This window comes from Phyllostomus hastatus, unplaced genomic scaffold, assembly GCF_019186645.2.
Source record: "Phyllostomus hastatus isolate PE091 unplaced genomic scaffold, TTU_PhHast_1.1 phas_scaffold_182, whole genome shotgun sequence".
Lineage (NCBI taxonomy): Eukaryota > Metazoa > Chordata > Mammalia > Chiroptera > Phyllostomidae > Phyllostomus > Phyllostomus hastatus.
The window spans coordinates 26,042,870-26,060,155 of NW_025334013.1; the positions used below are offsets into that span (position 1 = coordinate 26,042,870).

General features: G+C 38.9%; 1 protein-coding gene across 23 annotated transcripts in view; it reads left to right on the plus strand.

The window, feature by feature from the left end:
- MACF1 (microtubule actin crosslinking factor 1) overlaps positions 1–17,286 on the plus strand; it is a 325,507-nt gene that overhangs the window by 284,109 nt on the left and 24,112 nt on the right. For 15 of the 23 annotated variants that reach the window (XM_045859449.1, XM_045859456.1, XM_045859454.1 and 12 more), the window contains 20 exons: positions 69–176; positions 1,770–1,988; positions 2,950–3,153; positions 3,883–3,891; positions 4,782–5,013; positions 5,909–6,135; positions 7,259–7,381; positions 7,475–7,576; positions 8,164–8,265; positions 8,359–8,532; positions 8,626–8,781; positions 8,922–9,119; positions 9,990–10,118; positions 10,928–11,101; positions 13,443–13,598; positions 13,703–13,909; positions 14,063–14,182; positions 14,608–14,777; positions 16,067–16,226; positions 17,025–17,219. In XM_045859449.1, coding sequence (XP_045715405.1) covers positions 69–176; positions 1,770–1,988; positions 2,950–3,153; positions 3,883–3,891; positions 4,782–5,013; positions 5,909–6,135; positions 7,259–7,381; positions 7,475–7,576; positions 8,164–8,265; positions 8,359–8,532; positions 8,626–8,781; positions 8,922–9,119; positions 9,990–10,118; positions 10,928–11,101; positions 13,443–13,598; positions 13,703–13,909; positions 14,063–14,182; positions 14,608–14,777; positions 16,067–16,226; positions 17,025–17,219 — 3,165 coding nt within the window. The remainder of the gene's footprint in view (positions 1–68; positions 177–1,769; positions 1,989–2,949; positions 3,154–3,882; positions 3,892–4,781; positions 5,014–5,908; positions 6,136–7,258; positions 7,382–7,474; positions 7,577–8,163; positions 8,266–8,358; positions 8,533–8,625; positions 8,782–8,921; positions 9,120–9,989; positions 10,119–10,927; positions 11,102–13,442; positions 13,599–13,702; positions 13,910–14,062; positions 14,183–14,607; positions 14,778–16,066; positions 16,227–17,024; positions 17,220–17,286) is intronic. The other 8 variants (XM_045859451.1, XM_045859472.1, XM_045859473.1 and 5 more) reach the window with 1 other exon arrangement.

Genomic DNA, 17,286 nt, shown 5'->3' on the forward strand with positions numbered 1-17,286 from the left:
ACTTTTCACTGACACAGGCTTGGGATCCTTTCATTTCTTGACTTAACTGTAGTTTACTTTCCTCAAAGGCTTTCTCCATTGATATCATTCGACACAAAGATTCAATGGATGAACTCTTCAGTCATCGGGGTGAAATCTTTGGCACATGTGGAGAGGAGCAAAAGGCTGTATTACAGGTGAATTGCATTTATTCACCATATTATTCTTGTCTTGATTACGGTGAATTAGAAGTACAGCTGTGAGGTTACAGTTTAAGGAGTTGAAGTTAATAGTTTTCTTTCCTCCATTACTAATAATGGTATTAAAGACTGCTGGATGTTCTGGGGAATTCAGACTTCTAACCCTGTGTTCACAAGTGTCTAAACAGCCACACTGTATATATAATGTGAAGTGTATTGCAAACCCATCTTCTTTAAACAGAGAAATTTCCACTTATCTTCAGTCCAGAATGAGTGACTTTGCTTTATCTTTCAAGCTATATAGATTTTTTCAGAATCATGCAGATACTCATTTTTTCTTCAGGTCCTTCTAAAAGATTATATCCATTTCTAAAAGCTTGGCCAAGAGTCAGTGTATACACTAGTTTTGTTTTTCAGGTAAAGTGTACAGGTAACCATTATTTTCTTAGAAATATTTCTAAGTTGACTTGCACTACTCATCCTAAACATATAGAGCATAAATGCCAGGTTAACAGAGACTTTTTTTCCCATTACTTTTTACATTCAATATTATTTTGTTTTAGCTTCAGGTGTACAGTATAGTGGTTAGATAATCATATGCTTTCCCCTCAGTATTTTCAGAACCCACCTGGCACCATACATAGTTATTACAGTATTATGTATTTTCTATGCTGTATTTTATATTCCCATAACTATTTTGTAACAAACAATCTGTGCTTCTCAGTCCTTTCACCTTTTTCATCTAGTCCCCCAAACGCCCTCCCCTCTGACAGCCATCAGTCTATTTTCTGAATCTGAGTCTGTTTCTATATTGTTTGCTTATTTATATTGTTCTCTTGATTGCACATATAAGTGAAACCATTTGGTGTTTGTCTTTCTCTGACTTATTTCGCTTAGCATAATACCCTCTAGGTCCATCCATGCTGTTGCAAATGGTAAGATTTCGTTCCTTTTTATGACTGAGTAATATTCCATTGTATATATGTTTGACAGCTTTTTTTATCCACTTATTGATTGGTGGGCACTTGGGCTGGTTCCATGTCTTGGCTATTGTACATAATGTTACAGTGAACATAGGGGTACATATATACTTTCAAATTAGTGTTTTGGGCTTCTTCAGATAAATCCACAGGAGTGTCATTGCTGGGTCATAAGACAGTTCCATCTTTTAATTTTTTGAGGACCCTCCATACTGTTCATGGAGACTTTTTTATCAGAGGAAAAAAAGACAAGTGAAACTTGATGGGGAAACGCCATCATAGCCCCTGAGGTGTTCGGTCTTAAACAGTCTTATAACTGATTGTTATAATAATGTTATATCCAAAGTTGTAAAAGGTTATTCACTGAAAGTTTGATTTTGCTGTGTTGTGCTTACAATGTTTTACTGTATTTGAAACAACTTTCATGTTTAAAAAATTATACAAATAATACATACATGTGTGATAGGAAAATTTTTAAATTCCAGTAAGGATAAAGAAAATAAAAATCACTTGCAGTCTTAATAGGTTAGTTCATATTTTTTAAACATTTTAGTATTTATTCCTTTAGACTTTTTAACATATATAGATCTACTCTTTTTATTGTTCATAGGAAAAGACGGAGTCTCTAATACAGCAATACGAAGCCATTAGTCTGCTCAATTCGGAGCGTTATGCCCGCCTAGAGCGGGCACAGGTTTTGGTGAACCAGTTTTGGGAGACTTACGAAGAGCTCAGCCCCTGGATTGAGGAAACTCGGGCACTGATAGCACAGTTACCTCCTCCAGCCATTGATCATGAGCAGCTCAGGCAACAGCAAGAGGAAATGAGGGTAAGGAGCATGCCAGGTTTTATTTAATTACAGAACTAAACATGGGCTCCACAATTTATTCAGGTTCTATATTATGAAATTCTTAATCAGTTAGAATTTCTTTGCACAATAAAAATAGATATCTGAATTATTTTGTTTGTCCTTTAGTATGACTCAAGTAAAGAGTGTGTTTATGGAGATACCAAGAGCTTGGGTATTTCAGAAGTAAACAAAGAGCTAAGTAACTATGAAGGGAATTGAACATCCTCCCAGTGACAGTGGGGTGTTGTCAGACATGGGTGTGGTTGGGTGGCTCTTTTCATTTGGTTAGACCCCTCCTGGAGTGAGACCCAGGAAGGAACGGCAGAGAGCATTTGTTGCATTGTAGGTAAGATGAAAGGGAAATTTGTTAGACGTGTCAACAAGTGCTATGACTATGACCACTTTAAAAAGATACTTTTTTAATGTTTATTTTATTTGGTTTATGGCTTTTACTTATTCCTATCTCTGTATTCCTGTAAGTAGAAGGATGGAAACCTGAAGTAGCCAGCAATAAAGTGAGGGACTGGTTGGGTTACTAGAAGAAAGGTTGCTATTTGTAGCTTGTTCTGCTTAGTGTCTCTCAGTCTCGTAGGAAAACAGATATTGAACCATGAAGATTACAATTGGTACATTGAAGCATTTATGAGTATAGGAGATGGTGGGATAAATATGAATTGGAGGGTAAGATAGAGGATGTGGCCTGGGCTTCCTGGATGAGGGGATATTTGAACTGGCTTTTAATACTGAAGAGAATCAGGTAGTGTTAGAGTCCAAGAGTTAGGTGTTTTTATTTCCTCTCCATAAATGATGAAATTCTGGGACTTACTGGTATTTAGTAATTCAGTTCATTTGTTTCAGAGTTGGTATGACCTTTGATCAAAGTATTTAATCAAGTAAACTGATAAAAAATACTTATTTTAATCCATATTTTTTTATATAGCAACTAAGGGAATCCATTGCTGAACACAAACCTCATATTGATAAACTGCTAAAGATAGGCCCTCAACTAAAGGAGTTAAACCCTGAAGAGGGTGAAATGGTGGAAGAAAAATACCAGAAAGCAGAAAACATGTATGCCCAAATTAAAGAGGAGGTGCGCCAGCGGGCCCTGGCTCTGGACGAGGCTGTTTCCCAGTCTGCTCAGGTACGTGGGTGTCTTAAACTCCTACAGCCTTCAACTGTCCCTTAGTCTAAGCAAGGAGTTTCTGTAGCCGATACACCTCCATGCTCAGGACTGTCTAGACCAGCGTGCTGATGATTCATTATCAGAGACTAGGAACCTTTGCTGATTTGCATTTTTATTGCCAGGATCATGGGTATGCTGGCACCATAAGGAGGGTGCAATGTGTCTTAGTTGGTACATACTGTCTGTCGATAGTTCCCTTGAAAACTAGATTGCGATGATCCTTTAGAAGGGATAGTTCTGGATAAATTTGCCTTGAAGCAAGAAATACCTAAAGAAAAGTCAGATTCCTACTGGACCTGTTACTTTTGAGACTTAGAAGACAACACACTAGACCTCTTACTCAGGACGCCACCAGCTAGCTCCTAGTTCAAAGAAAGATGCTTGGAGAGAGAGAAGTTAAGAGCCAAAGAGAAATAATCCACCAGCAGTGGAGTTTAAAGCATGTATCTACATACTTATGAACTAATATATTACTGTTAGTGTACTTTTGTCATGTCTGGGTATTTTATTCCTATGTTTAGTCAATATTCTTGGTTAATACTTGTACTTACTCAAGTTTTCCTCCCACCTTCCGTCCCATCTCTCACTCACATTGTGGAATGTGTTACTTTGTGTTGTTGCCGCCTGCTCCTGTCTTCCCCACATCGTCACATTTCATTGTTGTGTTGACCGCGCCCACCATTACAGATTGCAGAGGTAAGGTTCCCACCCCCACTGGGAATAGGGTATTCTTATGAAGCTGAGAATTGAGGATTACCTGTCAGAAAATTTCCCTTTACTTCAGTGAAAGGAATTTTATCAGTGCAGTTTATTATGCCAGTTTCTTTTGGGGTGGAACCTAGAAGTGAGGGAGTGATGGGAAGTGATTTTATTAAGGAAATCCCACCATGTGTTTCTTGTAGGACACTTAAAATTCTTATTAATCCAGAGTTGCTTTTAGATAGCTGTTTTTAGAAGGGGCAAGCTTACTTGTTTGGCTCCTGGTTCTCCTCTCTCTGCTTCAGATTGTTAGTGAAATTTTACAATTATAGTCATGTTACTTCAAGTACCAGAAAAGTGGACAGGTAATTGCTCTTTCAGAATAAGGTTAGATTTGGCCTTCCTTAATTACCTTTCATCATGCCAGCATTTTCCTCTCTGTTACATACAGTGGTTATTAAATTTGCATGCTACAATAATTTTGAACTCCAAGTCATTTAGCATACTGAGTTCCCCATCCATTTACATAGTTGGTGGAGGGCATCTAACTTGTTGGTCTGATCTGTTGCATGCAACTGTCATCTGAGATGTTGACACAGTGACTCTGTTACCAGTTTCATAGTGTTGTCCCTTTCTCGTCACATTTCTGGTATATTAATATTTTCTTGGTTCTTAAAATAAGTATTTATTTTCTTTTTCTGATGGGCCAGTTCTGGTGTGCTACACCCAAAACAGTTCCTTAGCCTAACCCAACAGACATCAGGATAGGCTATGTGCAGATTATCCTAAAGAGTAGTGGATTTATACCTTAGTCTTATTCTCCAACATTTCCCCCAGAAGTGTGATGCAGTATTGCTGTGATAGCTAATGGTCTGACATTTATTTAGTTCCATGATAAAATTGAACCCATGTTGGAGACTCTGGAGAATCTCTCCTCTCGTCTGCGTATGCCACCACTGATTCCTGCTGAAGTCGACAAGATCAGAGAGTGCATTAGTGACAATAAGAGTGCCACCATGGAGCTAGAAAAACTTCAGCCTTCCTTTGAGGCCCTAAAGCGCCGTGGAGAGGAGCTCATTGGGAGATCTCAGGGAGCTGACAAAGACCTGGCTGCAAAAGGTGCTTGATGAATCTAATTGTTTTTGAAGAGAACCAATAGAAAAAATTCTAGTCTGTGGTTACTTCCAGCATCTCACCAGATGTACTGCATTGAATGTGAAGACAGTCCCCAAGTAATGAGTATTCCAGAAAGTCATTTGGAAGTCATTTAGAATTCAGGACACATCTCCCTATTGAAACAAGGTTACAATTGGTAGTTAGATTCCCAGGCCAGGAAACAAATGCTCCTTTAACCCCTAATATGAGTGAACTGCAGTATCAATAGTGTGTGGAACATAACTACCTTTTATAACACTTTCCATGGGAAGCAGCAAGTTCAACACAGAACACTGGAAATAGAGCTTTCATCTCAGTCCCTTTATAAGTTAGGGGTTTTGTATCTGAGCAGCACCTTTATATTAGATGGTAACTCATTCCCAGATTACCTCTGTGATCTCTTTATGTGGGAAATGTAAATGTAGAAATAACAATAGCGCTAAGATGTATGTATCTTCGGGAGGGAGGAGAGGAGGGCTGGGGTGGGTGTGCTGGGATGGGGGTAAAGGACAGAAAACTACTTGCACAACAATTAAAAAAATAAAAATAAAGATATATGTGTCTTAGCTTTTTTTTTTTTTTTTGAAAAGTTCAGTTTATTATGTCAAATAGATGCACAACTATTGCACTTATTTTGCTGACAGAAGGCTAAAATTTAAGAGGATATTTTTCTCCAATAAAGCTAAGTTTTCATGATCTTTAATATATTAAAATTACACAGGCAAAGAAATACCTATATATATTCTTAGAACTTTTTAAAATACAATTTCAGTGAAAATGTGAGAATTAGATGGTATTTCTGATGATGCTGATTTCAAGTACTTAGAGAAGTCCTATTCATATCTCTTTACCCCTTCAGAAATCCAGGACAAATTGGATCAAATGGTATTCTTCTGGGAGGACATCAAAGCTCGGGCTGAAGAGCGAGAAATTAAGTTCCTTGATGTCCTTGAACTAGCAGAGAAGTTTTGGTATGATATGGCAGCTCTCCTTACCACCATCAAAGACACCCAGGACATTGTCCATGACTTAGAAAGCCCAGGCATTGACCCGTCCATCATCAAACAACAGGTTGAAGCTGCTGAGGTAAGAGAAAAAAAAATTCCTTCTCGTGTTTTTGCTATCTCAAAAACTACTTTTACTAGTGTGTTGTGCTAACTGCTTAGCCAGGCCAAGTTTCTTAAAAGTTGTTTGTGTTTGTTTTTAACTCTAAGAGGGTATTTTGCACTTGAAAAAAAAATCTCACTATAGCAGATTTCTTTCTTAGTTATAAATGGAAGTTTTACCACTTACAGATTTATACAACTTCTACCAACTGTGATACAGAAACAGTTCCATCACACAAAACTACTTTTCTCATCAGTTTTAAACTTAACAATTCAAATTAATAGAATATGTTTAGCAAATTCAGTTTTGCTTTCATTTCTGAATGTAGCCCTCGCTATAGTACACATAATTTTGTTTCTGGAGTACATCTCTTTAATGCAGAAAAATAGAAAGTAGGAAAAAATCTAGATTCGTCATCCAAAGATAATTATTATATTGACTTAACTTTTTCTAGCCTTTTGGGGGAGCCTAGTTTTTATTTTTACTAAATAAATTTTCCCCTCATTTTGTCCACTTAGTGTAAGCCAAGCTTGTTTGACATTCTATTTCTTATGTATTTCTTTTATTTCCACCATTCTCTTTCTCTACCCACCCTTGTCCTTTTTAGGAGCTAGCAGAGAACTGACTTTATTCAAGATTATATAGCCTAGCATTCCTATTATGCTGGGCTCTCAGCTCTTAAATTTGTGACTTGTGCTGTATTATTGTCTCCTTGTTGATATACTTCTCTGTGATAGACTTCTGGCTACAGGTTATAATCTTGGAGGCTGAAGGGATGAACCTTTGGTAAATTATTGAAACTCATTTGGCCTTTCACAGACTGTTTTATACATATTTTTCTATGTAGTTTATATATATGCATGTATAATTATACATAAATATATTTGATATATATATTTTTTGTACACATACATATGAACAATAACCAGAGTCTGAAGTTTCACTATTTAGATAAGTTAAATACTAATAACACTGAAAGGTTTTTGTGAAATTGACACTCTGTACAGCATCTGCTATTGATGGGGATATAATTGCATTTGCAAAGTTTGGAAAGTTCTGTTCTGCTTCTGTTTTGGCTTATATTCTGTTCATTTACATGTAGACTATTAAGGAAGAGACAGATGGTCTGCATGAGGAACTGGAGTTTATTCGAATCCTTGGAGCAGATTTGATTTTTGCCTGCGGAGAAACTGAGAAGCCCGAAGTGAAGAAGAGCATTGATGAGGTGTGGAGAAATGGATGAGTTAGACAAAATATTAGTGGACCTGGACTGAACAGTGGTATTAATTAAAGAATCTGATTGACTCTTTTCTTCTAGATGAATAATGCCTGGGAGAACTTAAACAAAACATGGAAAGAGAGGCTGGAAAAGCTAGAAGAAGCCATGCAGGCTGCTGTGCAGTATCAAGACACTCTTCAGGTAAGCCATGCCATGACCACCGTGGCCATACAGGGTCTGCATTGTCATTCGTATTCAGAATCCAGTATGAGTGATCACCTTTATGGGACTGTAGCATTATCAAATCTGAGGCAGTAACCTCTTTCTGTATTTCTAGCCAAAGTTTCTCACTTCTAATGTGAAAACTGACACCTGAATTTTTATTCTTCTTGATGTTTTTCATCATCATGTGTTCATCTTTATTCTCTTGGTGACTATACAGTGAAGCTGGCCTCACTAAGGCCATTACTTGCTAGCAGTTCCACACCCTGGTTAACCTAAAACACATCTTGGCCCAGGAGCTTTAGCACATCATGAGCTTGCTAGTCAGCCATGAAAAAATAGTAACTCTTATTCATATTTAGGTTTTCTAGATCACAGTTCATTTTGGACACTATCCCAATAATATGTTTGCTTTGTTCTTAAATCCTCATATCGTTGGAATAAAGATCATTATTCCTTACTTCTGCCCCCTTCCCCCCCACCTAAAAACACAGACAGTACTTGGCATTTTGATTTGTCTCTCCCAAGTCTTTGTTTTTGACTGCTTATTTGTGTTTGTGTTTTAGGCTATGTTTGACTGGCTAGATAACACTGTAATTAAACTTTGCACCATGCCCCCTGTCGGCACTGACCTCAACACTGTTAAAGATCAGTTAAATGAAATGAAGGTTTGTATCTGGGAATGGCTTTTAAAGAAGGATTGCTTCTTTTTAGTTTTTAAAGACTTGATTTAATGCTAACATTAAGTATGTCTCTGATAGGAGTTCAAAGTGGAAGTTTACCAACAGCAAATTGAGATGGAGAAGCTTAACCACCAGGGCGAACTGATGTTAAAGAAAGCTACTGATGAAACAGACAGAGACATTATACGAGAACCATTGACAGAACTCAAACACCTCTGGGAGAACCTGGGTGAAAAAATTGCCCACAGACAGGTAAGGCAAAAATGGTGGAGTACGTAAATGGACTACTATCTACTGTTTTCTTTTTCCCTAACAATCTTTCCCTTTATATGTTTTTATGAGTAGCATAAGCTAGAAGGTGCTCTCTTGGCCCTTGGCCAGTTCCAACATGCCTTAGAAGAACTAATGAGTTGGCTGATTCACACTGAAGAGTTGCTAAATGCTCAGAGACCAATAAGTGGAGATCCAAAAGTCATTGAAGTTGAGCTCGCAAAGCACCATGTAAGTATTTTTGGTTTTCATCTCTAAATCTGTTGATTTCAGACTAAACAATGCCACCAGAAGCCTTTCAATGTTACATGAACCTTAGAGAACCAGGTTTGATGTTATCTGTGACACAAAGTGTTATTAACATTTTTTAGGTTCTCAAAAATGATGTTTTGGCTCATCAAGCCACAGTGGAAACAGTCAACAAAGCTGGCAATGAACTTCTTGAATCTAGTGCTGGAGACGATGCTAGCAGCTTAAGGAGTCGTTTGGAAACTATGAACCAATGCTGGGAGTCAGTGTTACAGAAAACAGAGGAGAGGGAGCAGCAGCTTCAGTCAACACTGCAGCAGGTATGTACATCATCCAAGTTAGGCGGGTAGAGCTGCGCACATACTCAGAAGGAGGCCTGTCTGAGTCAAGAAAAGCAATTTAGGGTAGAGCCCCTTGTGTCTCGTGAGGAAGGTCATTTCTGTGCTGGAACTTGTCTGGAAAAAAACATCTGCTTTCTACCCGCCCCAACCCCCCCCCAAGATTTTATTTATTTAACTTTGAAAGAGAGGGAGAGAAACATCAATATGTGGTTGCTTCTCGTGCACCCCCTGCTGGGGACCTGGCCTGCAACCCGGGCCTGCACCCTAACTGGGAATTGAACCGGCAACCCTTTGATTCGCAGGCCAGCACTCAATCCACTGAGCTACACCAGCCAAGACAAGAACAACTTTTGATTTGTGGCGGGGACGGGACTAGTTTGTAACCCAGTCTCTTTTTTTACTATTCAAAGTTAGTAAATGTTTACTGTAACAAACCTCTTCACAGATTCAGTTACTTCCTAGATCAGATCACATTCCTCCATATTCATATTCAACAGTACCTCAGTCAGTTAATTCATTAGTTATATGAGACATTTATAATACTGGGGTGGGCAAAAGTAGGTTTATAGTGGCTTGTATGGAAATACAATGATTAATAAGTAATATTACAAGAATAAACTGTTTCATGTGCTCACAACTGTATGTTACAGTGAGGTCTAAAGGATTCTGCTAGATTCTAAAAATAAGGAAATATGTCGGCCCCATGCCAATCCAGCAACAGAACAGATCTGCCTGAGAGCAGCCCAAAATTCCTCCCTCAAGATAGATTCCTCACGTGGTTATTTAGAAAGTTTACTTTTGAAGCTAGAATTGACTACTAACCTTATTAATGTGTCTTTTTCTCAAAAGGCACAAGGTTTCCACAGTGAAATTGAAGATTTCCTCTTGGAACTGACCAAAATGGAGACCCAACTTTCTGCCTCTAAGCCCACAGGAGGACTTCCTGAGACTGCTAGGGAACAGCTTGACGCACATATGGTAATAGAGATTTCCTGAAATTGAGCATGCGCATCCTATGTTCAGTAGCTCCTTTCTGAATTCACAGAGAGAGATGTATCTGGGAGTCTCCAAAGTAGTGCCTTTTTATTGACAACACAGTGCAGCCTTGAGGATTGCTGATACTACACACACACACACACACACAAATGTGTATATATATGTAAATATCATATATATAATGCTTTTAATACCCTACCACAGGCAGCAGTAGTGATGGGGGAATCTGCTAGAGATGCATTGGTGAACTGGCTAATTTTGAGTTAATCAACTCAGTGGACACAAGAATATTAACTTGGTGAGAGTATCAGCAAGACAAATACATAACACAGATATAGTTGTATTTAAGAAAAAGACTACTTCGGTGGGATTTAGAGAAACCCAGTAGATACTAATAGTGTTTCAAGAAAGTGGCTGAGAACTAAAGGCATAATTTCCAGGTACATTGTTCAAGAAAAGGAAATAAAGTGTTGGGGTCTATTTTAGGTTGCTTTCAGGGCTGTTCTTGCCACAGTAGTTGGCTGTGTCCCAGACAAATGGGGTGCTGGTCTGTTCCCACAAGTCTCTGATCCTTAAATAATTCAATTGGTGACAAAATAATTTTAATACTAAGCAAGAATGGTGGGCTTCAGTCCCATAGTTGTTACTCAGTAGTTGAACTGAATCCGAAAGGGTTTTTTTTAATCAAGGTAAGACTTTCCTGGACTTTTTCAAACTGTGCTTGTAAATCTGTGTGTGGGTATCTTTCACAAAATTGGGATTATTAATATTTTTCCTGCCTTTTCTTGCAGGAGCTCTATTCCCAACTCAAAGCCAAGGAAGAGACTTATAATCAGCTACTTGACAAGGGCAGGCTCATGCTTCTGAGCCGTGATGATTCAGGGTCTGGCTCAAAGACGGAACAGAGCGTGGCACTCCTGGAACAGAAGTGGCGTGTGGTCAGCAGTAAGATGGAGGAAAGAAAGGTACCTCCACAAAGAGAAGGGTGTGATTATGTACATGGTGTGTTTCTGGGATCTGAGGAGTGTGTGTAGTCACGGTGTATAATTACCATCTGTTTCTGTGAAGAAGTTGCAGAACTGATATCCTCAGAATTGCCTTCATACTCATCTTTTCTTCCATTAAATTTGTTTTCCATCCATGTCAAGTTGCAGCGATACTGCTAGTTTCTACCAATTCATGCTTTTATTATTCATTCCTTTTCTGCATCTACCAGTTAAGATATTACTGCCTGATACTGCTCAGTGGTGGACCCTATATGCTTTGTGAATCATATTCATGTTCTACTTAAAAACAAGTTTATGTTGGAGTTGGTGACTTGGGATTGGGAGGGTGGGGGCAGAGCATAAGAGAGTGTGACAACTAATGCCACACAAGGATTCTAGTGTAAGTACAGTATCCAAAAAGTTGTACTAAAAATCAGGAGAGAAATAAATTATATGGCCCTCAAAAATCAAATTCTCTTCAAAAGAAAAGTGACTAGAGATCAAGGCCCCAAAACACTGGTTTTTATGAGCACTGAGTTTCAGAGTATCTCTCTGCACAGAGTTTCTGTGCTGGGCAGATCAAATAAAATGTGTATTTAAACCTGTGGGCCACATGCATTCAACAGAGAGTTGTTAAGCATGTATGTGCCAGGCACTGTGCTAGGTATATAGTGGAAATTATAAAAGCATGATCCTATCAAATTTATTGGGCAGAGGACAAAAATAAATATTTATACATAACTGAACATTTTGAAGAATCATTAACTTATTAGAATTCTTCTAATGTGGGCTCTGATAATTTTGTTACACAAAGAATGTCCAGAGGACCTGAGTGCATTGGCTGTGTTCTAATTCTTGGGACAGTCCGTTACCTATGATTCCTGCAGAATGCAGAACTAAGTCTAATTAAAGTAACTGAGACAGATTGTGGCTCATAATCAAGAAGTTTCTAGAGGGTTTTCTCAACAGTGGAGCTCAAATATTTAACCTGTCATCAGTTGGAACTGGTCAAGCAAAGGGTAGTTGTCAGGGATAGTTATTTCTGATTTTATGAGAATATTACATTTCAGGATCACTAACATCATTTATTTAGTGAATGTGGTACTTTATTAAATAATATATCAAAACAATGTGGGATATTTCTGCCATCTAGGAACTTGGCAATATATTAATTTCTTTTTTTTTTTTAAGAGAACCATTTATTTTGTAATTTTTTTTAAAGACTTTATTTTTAGAGAGTGGGGAGGGGAGGGGAGGGGGAGAACGGAGAAAGTCGGGGGAGGGGGAGAAACATCAGTGTGTGGCTGTCTCTTGTGCACTCCCTACTGGGGACCTGGTCCACAACCTGGGCATGTGCTCTGGAAATTGAACCTGCCGTGCTTCAATTCACAGGCCAGCAGTATATTAATCTCTAAACATTTCTTATATATTTTGTGTAGACTTTATTTTTCTACTTTATCTACATTTGGCCTGTACATTTTTGTAACATTCATTATGGTGGGTTTTTAGATTACAAAAGTAACCTAAATTTCTGTGAATATTTTGAATGTATTCATTTTTAACAGTCTTCCCTTATTCTACTTTGCCTGCCTGGTAGGTGGGCTGGGGCAGAGGCCATTACCTAGGTGTTGGGGGTAGAAGTCTCTGCGGGTGGACTTCGTGGACTGTGCAGTTGGAGTGTATGTACTCATGGGCAGTTGCACATGTCCTGACTGGACCGTTGTTTTCGTCACCTGATTTAGATAAAAAGCATCTAAAACATTTACATCTAGGATTGTCAGGTTTTTGCATAGAATATAGGGCTGTAATTATCTTTTCTGCTTGTAGCATAAGTTTCAGGCTCAGATATTTTTAGATGCCATGTTTTCTGAAAACATGTAAACAGAGGCACTGCAATGAGCATCAACTTTATAGTGAAGTGCTTTTCATTGTTTGTTTTGGTGTCACAAAAAGAACATGAAAGGAAAATGAGACTTTGCCCAAAGCAGTTGAAGATCTGAAGCTTGTCACCACTGAACTGTGCACTTACATTGTGACTGGTTTTACTCCTGTTCTTCCACGTCCCAGGAAGGGGGAAATAGCAGAGAAGGCAGCTCAGCTGCTAATTGTGCTCTTTCCTTTTTCATATACAGTTGTTTCAGACACTGCCATTAAAATGTCCCCTTCTTTGCAAACAAGGCATGTTTGGAGGTTGGTTAAATGAGGGTTCCTTTCTAGAGATCATTTCATTGGGTGTACAATTCATGCCTTTGTCCTTGAAGCTATAATTCTTTAATTTGGCACTTTTTCTTTGTGTGTGTGTGTTTTCATTAAAATTCAGTCAAAGCTGGAAGAGGCCCTCAGCCTGGCAACAGAATTCCAAAATTCCCTGCAAGAATTTATCAACTGGTTGACGCTGGCAGAACAGAATTTAAACATCGCTTCTCCTCCCAGCCTGATTCTAAACACTGTCCTTTCCCAGATAGAGGAGCACAAGGTAACTCTGACACTATGATGTTGCCTTCCTTTTGAAAGAACTAGTTGAAAGAGATGCTGTGTTGTCTTATCATCAGTTTAAACACAACAACATTTTCCCCCCAGGTTTTTGCTAATGAAGTAAATGCTCATCGAGACCAGATCATTGAGCTGGATCAAACTGGGAATCAGTTAAAGTTCCTTAGCCAAAAACAGGACGTTGTTCTGATCAAGAATTTGTTGGTTAGTGTCCAGTCTCGATGGGAGAAGGTTGTCCAGCGATCTGTTGAAAGAGGGCGATCACTGGATGATGCCAGGAAGAGGGCAAAACAAGTAAGTTACAAAAGGAAGATACTAATGTACTGAACAACCTTGGGTGACAAGTTGAGTCTCTGGGTTGGTTCATGTAAAAGTGTTGTATAGTTTGCCTATATAACTTATTTCTTATTTCTTGCCTGTTATAACTTATTTCTTATATAATTGTAGTTCCATGAAGCCTGGAAAAAACTGATCGACTGGCTAGAAGATGCAGAGAGTCACCTGGACTCAGAGCTGGAGATATCCAATGACCCAGACAAAATTAAACTTCAGCTCTCTAAGCATAAGGTAAAACAGTTTGTTGCTTTAGGCCCTGAGCTTGGTATTTACTAAAGATTGTATCTGGGTAAAAGACTCAAGATGATGAAGCCAGTGTTTCATTTTGTCTAGACAGTGTCTAACCGTGACAATTGCTCATTTAAATAACAGTTTAAACAAAGTGATTGTGGGAGTAAACCAGTTAAAGCTGTTGGAAATTCTAGACTTTAGAAATAGGCACTTCTGTATAAGACAAACGAAAACTTACAACTTTCTTAAGGATCTTAAGGATAAGTTCTTACTCCTTTTAGTTCAAAAAATCATCACAGTCAAACTATGTTACATCTAATTACCAACTTGGAAACAACAAAATTTTTCCTTTGTTCCAAACCAAGGTGTCATCTCACAGCATTGGAGTATTTGGGGTGTTTTTTTTTCTTTTCTTTTGGGAACAGGAGTTTCAGAAAACCCTTGGTGGCAAACAGCCTGTGTATGATACCACAATTAGAACTGGCAGAGCCCTGAAAGAAAAGACTTTGCTTTCTGATGACACTCAGAAACTTGACAACTTACTGGGAGAAGTCAGAGACAAATGGGATACTGTGTGTGGCAAGTCTGTGGAGAGGTAAGTATGAATGTCCCCTTAATGGGTCTGTATGTTATCCCAAAACTACTAAGAGACTAATACTGGATTCCATAAAATGGTAATAAAACTTACGCATCAGTAAGAGGTTTTATAGCATTTCAGTATCTCCAGTTAGTTCATTGAGTTATGAAAATTTTGAGTAAAATGTAGTCAAGTTCTCTCATTTCAACATGAACTGTACTATCTTAGAAAGAGAGAAGCCCACAGTAATAGATCAGTCACTATGAATACAGTGGTACTTCAGTACTCATTCATTCATTCCGGAACTTGCAATGGATGCTGAAACTGACCAGTACCAAATGATGAGGCATTGTTTCTTGTGGGATGGCATTGTGACTCAACACAAGTTCTAGCAAGTGCCAAGTGCTGGAACAATTTTTTTTGTCCCATCAAAATGCAACGATTTCAGGGTTTGATGATTTTTGAAGTCAATGAATATCAACGTATGACCCTATTTAGAAATTACCAACTTGTAATACCACTAGCTGTCTCATTAAGGGTTCTTCCTATGTGTTGAACACTGCAAAACCTCTACATGTATCACCTCATTTAACCATCATGACATCTGACCTGTACTGAGCAACAACCACTGAGTATGTGCAAAACAATGCCTACTAGTCACAAAATCCTCATAATGACCACGGAGGTGGGTACAGCTATTCCCATCTTACAGGTGAGGAAACCATTGAGGCTTCTTAACTTCACTGTGGTCACCTGACTACTAAGCTGCAGAGCTGAGATTTAAAACTATTTTGTTTGGTTCTAAAAGCTGTACTTTTATTTACTTGTACCCACTATGCCATACTGAGTATTACAATATCCCTTATATAATTTACTCTCCCAAATTTTTGGTGAGATGACTGAGGCTCAAAGAGGTGAAGAAGAGCCCAGGATCTCACAACTGGTTTAAGCTCAGCATTGAACCCTGACTCCAGGTCATTATCAAGACAATCATCCTGTGCTAGAGTGGTGTAGAGTGAGCAGACAGATTTGATTTTTAGGGTGTGTCCATGTGTATAACCACTTGGCTCTAAGGTGCCGGAAAGGCCTCTACCTGTCTGCTATACTACGATTAAGTCATTTTAAAGAGTGGTTTGATTTAAAATGTCTAGGCATCTCTCCTAGTCACTTTTCACTGAACTTCTACCATTCCAACTTGGAGGTCCCTCTCTATATAGCGTTGAAGCAGTATTTCCTTTTCAGTGGTCAGAATTGTGGACCATTTGTAAAAATATCTAAAAACAGTGAGGTTTGTGTACTTTTCTCAGGCAGCACAAGTTGGAGGAGGCCCTGCTGTTTTCAGGCCAATTCATGGACGCTTTGCAGGCTTTGGTCGACTGGTTGTACAAGGTGGAGCCACAGCTGGCCGAGGACCAGCCCGTGCACGGGGACCTCGACCTTGTCATGAACCTCATGGATGCCCATAAGGTAAGGCGTGAGCTCTGGACTGCATGTAGGGCCGAGCCACTGAGGCCTCCACCTCTGTGTGCCTTCTGCTCCTGCTAACTTCTAGGGGAGAAAGGAAGTCTGAAATAGTCTGAATCTCTGCTTGTTAGTGAGGCGGCTCCTTGCTCTGCAAGTTTAAACAAACTGTGGCTGGGATTCTGCATCAGTCACAAAGAATTTACCAAAATTGGTTAGATTCAGATCTGGCAATGTGTAAACTTCACTTTGAAGTTCCCCTGCCCTCTTCCTGTTTGTATCTCTAAGTTGGGTCACAAAATGAATTTAAATTCAGGAACCCCTCAGACATATATTTCCACTGACTCTGCAAAAATGAGTGGTGTTTTTACTGCTGCTGAACCTAATAAGCCCAGTATCACATGCACCAATATTTAGTATAACCTATACCTGTTATGTTGAGCTGCACAGTGTCTTCGGACTTCAACACAAAGTATTCAGCTTACCCTGAAATTACATTATGTGCATGACATATATGTTCTTAATTAACTCCCACAATTCTGGAAATGTTTGTATAACAGTACTCCCATTTTACAGATCAGGAAACTAAGACTTCAGCTAAGCAACTTACCCGGAGTCACACTGCTCTTATTTTCCAGCCACCTTTTCTGGTTGTTTTCTTATGCATCATCCTGCCACCCTCTATGCATAAAAGACACATGACTGGAACCTACCAGGGAAGATTGAACTAAATGATGACTTTCTCTGTGGTTTTGTTTTCTTGTATTAAAAACATTTGTCAAACTAATTTTTTCTGTTTTCTAGGTTTTCCAGAAGGAACTGGGAAAGCGAACAGGAACCGTTCAGGTTCTGAAGCGGTCAGGCCGAGAGCTCATTGAGAATAGTCGCGATGACACTACGTGGGTTAAAGGGCAGCTCCAGGAACTGAGTACTCGCTGGGACACTGTGTGTAAACTCTCCGTCTCCAAACAAAGCCGACTTGAGCAGGCCTTAAAACAGGTCAGAGACGTTTGCTGGGACAACCCCAGGGGGTGTGTCCGAGCAGATTTATTCTAGCTACTTTATC